Source organism: Fonticula alba (assembly GCF_000388065.1).
Source record: "Fonticula alba strain ATCC 38817 unplaced genomic scaffold supercont2.4, whole genome shotgun sequence".
Classification (NCBI taxonomy): Eukaryota; order Rotosphaerida; family Fonticulaceae; genus Fonticula; species Fonticula alba.
In genome coordinates this window covers 2537303-2544237 of record NW_009242974.1, presented here as the reverse complement: position 1 = coordinate 2544237, position 6935 = coordinate 2537303, and the positions used below count along the sequence as shown (strand labels likewise).

General features: G+C 61.0%; 4 protein-coding genes across 4 annotated transcripts in view; 2 read left to right on the top strand and 2 right to left on the bottom strand.

The window, feature by feature from the left end:
* Positions 1–184, top strand: part of H696_03096 (hypothetical protein) — a gene marked incomplete at its 3' end in the record, with an annotated part of 2725 nt that extends 2541 nt beyond the window's left edge. The window contains exon 8 of the mRNA XM_009496986.1: positions 74–184. Coding sequence (XP_009495261.1) covers positions 74–184 — 111 coding nt within the window. The remainder of the gene's footprint in view (positions 1–73) is intronic.
* Positions 185–467: 283 nt separating this feature from the next.
* Positions 468–1292, bottom strand: H696_03095 (hypothetical protein; the record flags this gene model as incomplete). Its single annotated transcript, XM_009496985.1, has 3 exons — positions 468–538; positions 662–712; positions 902–1292. 3 exons carry the CDS (start codon positions 1290–1292, stop codon positions 468–470), a joined length of 513 nt encoding a protein of 170 aa, XP_009495260.1.
* A 633-nt stretch (positions 1293–1925) lies between these two features.
* On the top strand, positions 1926–2938 carry H696_03094 (hypothetical protein). The gene is made up of 2 exons (XM_009496984.1): positions 1926–2383; positions 2564–2938. The coding sequence occupies exons 1-2, from the start codon at positions 1977–1979 to the stop codon at positions 2829–2831; spliced, it is 675 nt and encodes a 224-aa protein (XP_009495259.1). The 5' UTR covers positions 1926–1976; the 3' UTR covers positions 2832–2938.
* The window catches only part of H696_03093 (hypothetical protein), a gene marked incomplete at its 5' end in the record, with an annotated part of 5926 nt that continues 1912 nt past the window's right edge, over positions 2922–6935 (bottom strand). The window contains 10 exons of the mRNA XM_009496983.1: positions 2922–3534; positions 3685–3906; positions 4032–4167; positions 4244–4359; positions 4507–4600; positions 4721–4844; positions 4934–4971; positions 5084–5109; positions 5249–6006; positions 6208–6727. Of these exons, the coding sequence (XP_009495258.1) occupies positions 3229–3534; positions 3685–3906; positions 4032–4167; positions 4244–4359; positions 4507–4600; positions 4721–4844; positions 4934–4971; positions 5084–5109; positions 5249–6006; positions 6208–6727 (2340 nt within the window). The 3' untranslated portion in view covers positions 2922–3228. The remainder of the gene's footprint in view (positions 3535–3684; positions 3907–4031; positions 4168–4243; positions 4360–4506; positions 4601–4720; positions 4845–4933; positions 4972–5083; positions 5110–5248; positions 6007–6207; positions 6728–6935) is intronic.

The window sequence follows — 6935 nt, the reverse complement described above, 5'->3', positions numbered from 1 at the left end:
CTCTTCCCCTTCACCAAACCCCACCTGGCTGTGGGCACGTGTGCTCTTCCGATCTCCTCCCTCTTGGATTCAGCGCAACCTGCTGGCCGTGGTGTCCGGCATTGGGTTTGCTCTGGCCATTCTCGTGGCTGTGGTCGTGGTCAAGAAGTTCGGCCGCGTCCACTCCGCCAAGAAGTTCTACTAGAGGCCCTTGAACATGCCCCCCCCGCCCCCCCTCCCCTCTCTTCCCCTTCACCAAACCCCACCTGGCTGTGGGCTTGCGCGTGCACTCGGATTTCAACTGCCTCTCCCCGTCTTCCCCTCGCATTGTGAGCGCCAGGAAAAAAAACAAACAATACATGCCATCCCGCTGCAAGCAGGTGCTGGGAGTGTTTTTACTTCTTCTTCTTCTTTTTTCACCTTTCCCCTGGAGCCCGAGAGAATGGCCGGCGCGGAGATGGGTCTGGAGGCCATGTGTAGTTGTGATATCACTCGATGATGGCCAATTGCTCAAGGTGCAAGTGCTCCCGACCCGCCTGTAGCAGGCTCTTGAGAGTGCCTGGATTTCCAAGGGGGACAATTGAAGTCAAACATGGGAAAGAGGCGGACAGAGAGAAGGAGAGGGTGGAGATACAGCGGATGTATATATGGGCATGCGTGCGTGCAGATCGGAAGAGCACACGTCTGAGGTGCAAGTGCTCCCGACCCGCCTGTAGCAGGCTCTTGAGAGTGCCTGGATTTCCAAGGGGGACAATTGAAGTCAAACATGGGAAAGAGGCGGACAGAGAGAAGGAGAGGGTGGAGATACAGCGGATGTATATATGGGCATGCGTGCGTGCATGCGTGCATGTGTCCAGAAAGTGGGTCAGCGTCCTTCGGAAGGTGCGGATAAAATGCAGGACAAGCAGGAAAGCAAACGAACCGCCAATGTGCACTACCCGGGGTGTGCAAAACACCTTGGATCCATTGCTCGAGGTGATGTGCATTGGCGCGGCCAGGGTGATGGCCGCGCGCACTGGGGCCGCGGCTTCGCGTGCCACTCGCACGATGGCCCTGCCAGTCCCGGGATTCCAGTAGAGCAGCGAGGGGCCCTTGCCACCGGCAGGCACGCCAGCCGGCAGCGTCGACACGGGCATCGATTTGGCCCCGGCCGTGATGGCTGATTGCCCCGGGTCGCCGAAGAGACCCGCCACCGCGTCTCGCACATAGGCCGCCACATGGTGCGGCAGGACCGCCGAGAAAGGAGCCACCGCCGTGTCGGACGGCTCGGGATAAAAGCGGATCAGCAAGTGCCGGTGCTTGACTCGGACCATGGTTCTTGCGGAGCACACCCAGAAGGGGAGACAACTGAGGGAGAAGGAGGGAGAGAGGGGGGGGGGCGAGAGGCGAGAGGCGAGAGGCGAGAGGCAGATTTGCGGAAGGCAAGTAGGTGACGGAGATGCACATGGGCCGGCGGCATCTGCGAAGACGCCGTTTGAAGAAGACCCTACCGCGATCGGCCTGCCCTCCGGCGGCGCCCTCTGAGCCACTGTCCTCGGACAAGGGCCCGGGGGCAGCTTGCCCCCCACTGCCCCAGGGCAAGTTCCACCGGGGCGCCAGAGGCAGGCCGCCAGTGTGCCCATTCGTTGGCACCCCCATCACAGCATGGCCCGGTGAGGGGAGTGTGGGCGTGTGGGCATGTGGGGCGGCACCAGAGCCGCTGCGAGGAAGCGTGCCCTTGACTGATACTGGCGTCAGCCCCCATCTCAAGCAGGAGGGCCTGCTTCCCTCGCGCCTCCCCGCTGCCTCGGCGACGACGACGACGACGACGACGACGACGCCGACATGCACCTCGGCTGGATGCAGTCTGGGGCGCGACTTTTCTCACGCAGACCCAGTGTCACTCCTGCTGGATCGCCCGGCATTGCACCCTGCGCCTTTGTCTCCCGACCCCCACCCCTGCCCCCCCCTCCCCCCCATACCCACCCACACACCCACACACACGCCCACACACAGCCATGCCCCCAACTTCCAGAGCTACCCGGACAAAGCCCAACATCCTGATCACCGGCACCCCGGGCACCGGTAAGACCACCCTCGCCGGGTTGGTCACCTCGGCTCTGCCGGACTACCAGCTGCTGGAGGTTGGCAAGGTGGTGGCCCAGCGGAACCTCCACTGCGGCCGCGACGAGTCCTTCGACACGCTGATCCTCGATGAGGACCTGCTGCTGGACGAGATGGAGCTCATCCTCGGTGGCGATGACGCCGGCGGCCGCGGCGTCGAGCCCCAGCACGCGGCCCGCGGCGGATCTGGCGGCTGGGTGGTTGACTACCACTCGTCCGATCTCTTTCCCGAGCGCTGGTTCGATATGGTCATTGTGCTGCGCTCCTCCACCTCCATCCTGAACGATCGCCTGGTGATGCGGTATGTCGGTGACTTGGCCCACCTTCAAATGGGCCGCAGCCCTTCTCGTCTCTCTCCCTCTCTCTCTCTCTCTCTCCAGCTCCCAGTCGACTTGCCTCCCCGCTGACCAAGTGCTTGCCATTTCCCATGCTCCGCCCCTCGCCCCGCCCCCCTTTGCCCGCGATCTGTCCTGGCACCCAGCTCCTACTCGGAGAAGAAGATCAGCGAGAACATCATGTGCGAGATCATGGACGTGTCTTTCAACGAGGCCCTGGAGGCCTACCATCCCTCGCGTGTGCTGTCTCTCCCGAGCGACTCCATCGAAGAGATGTCCGACAATGTCTCTCGCGTGGTCGAGTGGGCCGAGGCATGGGAGCAGTCGATGTCCACCCATGGTGTTGAGGCCCGAATCCACGTTGACATCGACCCGATCGGCGGTGATGGCGACGGGTCCGGGGCCATGGACTAAGGACACCCAAAGCATGTGCCTCCCATTACACATGCGCGTCGGGGTGCCGACCCTGCCCCCCTCCTCCGTCCCTCCCCTTCGCGCGCTCCCTCTCTCTCTCTCTCTCTCTCTCGCCGCTCTTGGCATGACCCTCCTCTCCCCTGTGACTCAACAACTCAAAGGGGGAGGAGAGAGATCATGACCATGGGTTCTCCAACATACAAACAAATATGCATGCTTGTGCAAGCACATAAAGAATATATATTTACAAAAAGAAAACACCGCCTCACGCTTGCTGATGTGCAGCTCCACTCCGGGAGAGCGAGAGAATGAGCAAAAACAGAGGCACAGGCCTCGACATTGGCATGCGAGAAGTCAACGCGCCGGGCCTCCCAAAGCCGAGCACCGACGCACCGGACTAGAACTTGCCATCGCCCCACTCGAAGACATTGCCGTTGACCGTCCCGACGGCCAGCGTCGGACGCAGGCTGCTGTCGCATGTGGGCGACCAGTCCACCGCCGAGCAGTACTGCCCCGAAAGTGGCAACGGTGTCACCAGCCGTCCGTCCTGTGTGGAGAAGATGTTGCCATTGCCCTGAACGTGAATGGATGCCAGGTTGTCGGCATTCGGACTGAAGGAGAAAAGGCCAAGGCATGGATTGTTGCCCATATCCCCCAACTTCAGGGGGGTTTCTATCGTCCGCCCGTTGGTGCTGCGCGCAAGCTGTCGAACACAGCACCCCATGTTTGGCAGGAGGGGTCGAGAGAGAGAGAGAGAGGGATGGAGGGAGGGAGGGAGGGAGGAGGCAGAGAACGTCGAGGTCAGCGAGGGAGGGATAAATGCGGAAGCAACATCGAGGAGGAAAGGAAGCACCTGTCCATCCCGATCGACGCTCATGATGGACACCTCGCCCGGGGAGAAGTGTGTCAGAGAGATGGGCGCCAGGCTGACCGGAAGGACTTGGATGGCTGACCGCTGAGACCGGATGTCGAACATGTGCACTGAGCCGGTTGTGTCGCCGACCAGCATCAAATTGCCATTTTGGTTGAAGCTCAGGCAGGTCGGCGTCGCAAAGTTTTCCAGCTTGATGGAATGCTGAAGCATCATGGGGAGAGAGAGGGAGAGAGCGAGCGAGCGAGCGAGCGAGCGAAGAAAATGAGTGACGCTGGGTTTTTTGAGGAGCGATTGGACAAGCGAGAAGGGCGAAAGCAGGCACACACCAGCGTCTTTTGCGAAGCCACATCGAATGCCAAGATCTCACCACTGTGGTAAGATCGGGAACTTGGTCCAGCGCTCGAAGTAAGGATGGCATAGCAGTGCGAGCTCGAGAATGGTTTCGGAGCGAGGAAGGACACACTGCACATCCGGCAGCTTTACGGGTTAGAATGCCGGATGCGGGGGACATGCATACGAAGGGAGGGCGGGCACGAACGTGGAAGAGGAGTTGTCGAGCGAGAAAATCCGTGTCGTCTGGTCATTCTGGGTTGGCAGGCCGGACAGCGAAGACATGCTCTGATGGCAGATACTGGTGTTTGAAGGGGAGAACAGCTGGAGTGGTGTGTGGTGTGTGGTGTGTACGAGAGAGAGAGAGAGAGAGAGAGAGAGAGAGAGAGGATGGTGTGTGTCAGAGGGGATGGAGCACATGAGCACTGGGGTGTATGTGGAAGATGCCTTCGTCACATATGGGGCTCGCACAATTCCGGACGAGTCGGGCATCCAGGCAAGGCTCTCAATCGAGGAGGAGACCTTGGTTGGGGTGGAGAGGATCATCCGACCAAAGCGATGAATGCTGGGGAATGCAAATGCCCGAGCAGGAGCCAAAGATAAATGGGGGAAAATCGTCAGACCCTGGCACATCAGGCCAAGAGCAGGAAAGGAGAAACGCCACAGCCAAATGATGCGAGCGCACTTCACTTCGCCCTTGACGGTGGCACTCAGGAGGTTAAGCCCGTCGGGCGAGTATTTCAGGAACTGGACAGCCGTCTTCAGGCTACCCGAGAGAACCGACGGAATTGACAGCTCGGGGGTGACCACTTTCCGGGGACAAAAATGCAGCAGGGTTAGCCAAAGGACCGGCAAGACCAAGAGGGAAGCCCATGTGAAAGGGAAGGCCAGGGCGCACGGGAACCGGAGGGAGGCGAGCCTTGCGAGGGGAGATCGCTGGCGGAGAGGAGGGCAGAGGGGGAAGCAAGCAGCAAAGGAGGTCAGCGCCACGCGAGGCAAAGGGAGGGAGGAGGGGGGGGGACGGGAAAAGAAGAAACCCCATGCATACAGAGAAGAGACATCCGAGCGCATGGCCTACAGTGGAAATGAAAGAAGAGGGAGAGAAGGATGGGTGGAGCGGGGAAAGACATCAGAAAGACCTGTCAGCGAAGGGCCAAGCATGCGGATGATAGGCAGAGGGTCAGAAGTCCCGAAGAGGACACTCCTCACGCACCATCAGGGAAATGGGTGAGACATCGATGCAAGAGGAGGCCGGCATGTGGAACTCATCTCGCAGGGGGGAGGACACATTGCTCAGCTCCCCGGTGCAACTGCGGGAGGCAATCAGACCGCGGGTGAGGCCAGACACCGTGGGTGATCCGCGCGATCCATTGTCACCAGGGGCCGAGAATTCGCCCGAGGGGGACCCGGTGGCCAGGGAGCCAGGCCCCTCGGAGGGAACATGCTCCGGCGTGACACTGGTGCTGGAAACGCCGCCAGTCGGAGCCGGAGTGCTGGGGCCCGGGCGCACTGGTTGCGATGCGCCGGTTGAGCTTTCCGCAACACCCGGCGCAGGATCAAATTGCCCGCTGGCAGAGAGCCCCGAGTCGGGACTGGTCATGATCGACGTCAATGGCGAGGTCAACATCGGCCGACTGGCGATCCCAACGACGGCCAAAAGCTCCTGCTCCAGGGAACTGATCCGAGAAGTGCGCTCCCGGAGCTGGCTGTCAGCCTGGGCGAGAGCCCCCTGCAGCCGAGTGACCTCGGCCTGAAGTGCGCGCAGGCGGTCCTCCTGCAGGGCCGCGTGCTCCTGCAGGGTCGCGAGGTTCTCCGTCCGATTGATCAGCTCCACCAACTGCGGCTTCTGCATCGAAGCCATGATGGTTGAGAGAGAGTTGACCAGAGAAACGTTGAATTTTTGCTCCCACTCTTTGGAGAAGTACACCCGGAAGTAGCCATCCAGATGGGGATTTTTCATCAGCGGTAGACCTGAGTAGGAGCACACCGATGCACCGAGGTGACATGGGAAGAAGGACCGAGGGGCTGAGTCAGCAAGGGGGCGGAGGGTCATCTTGCATTTGCGCCCGGGCAAACGGTCAAGAAAGCATATGCAGACACGTCCATGCATGCGTGCGCGCGCGCGTGTGTGTGTGTATGTGTGTGTGTGTGTGTGTGTGTCTGTAGACGCACTAAACCAGCGTAGCCATTCGTCGCCGCTGAACTCAAAGCCAAAGAGGCCGGACGAGGCGCCAGTTCCATCGACCGAACAGGCCGACAGGAAGTCCAGCGCAACCGACCGTTGGTCCAGGCGAATGGCCCGGACAAGTAGCAGCCGCACAAGGCAGACCCGAATGAACTTGAAGTTTTGCACATGCAGGGCTGTGGAGTGCGGCCCGCTGAGGTTGCCTCCGGTCGAAGGGGCCTGCAGACCGGCAGTGGCGCCGGCACTCAGGCCAGCCGACAGGCCTGCCATGCCAGTCCCCCCGGGAAGGGGCGCGCCCCCCGAGTGGTGTGGATTCCCAGGAGCAGAGGCACCAAGACCAGCACCGGCCACATTGGTCCCCAGACCGCGCGAGTCCGACCGGACATGCGATCCGGCTGACATTGAGGAGGCCATAATCCGGCGGAGGATAGCGTCCCATTCCTGTAGCAGGCCACGGTAGTCCAGCTCCGTCACAAATGACAACAAATGATCGGCCAAGCGTCGACCCTTCAGGTGTCAAAGGGGGAAGGGAGAAAGAGAGGTAAGGAGAGGGGAAAGTGAGGCGGATGTAAGCGCTGAAGTAGGGAAGTAGGGGGAGAGGGAGGGAGAGGGAGAGGCAGAGAGGGAGAGGCAGAGAGGGAGAGGCAGAGAGGGAGAGGGAGAGGCAGAGAGGGAGAGGCAGAGGCGGAGGGAGAGGCAGAGGCGGAGGGAGAGG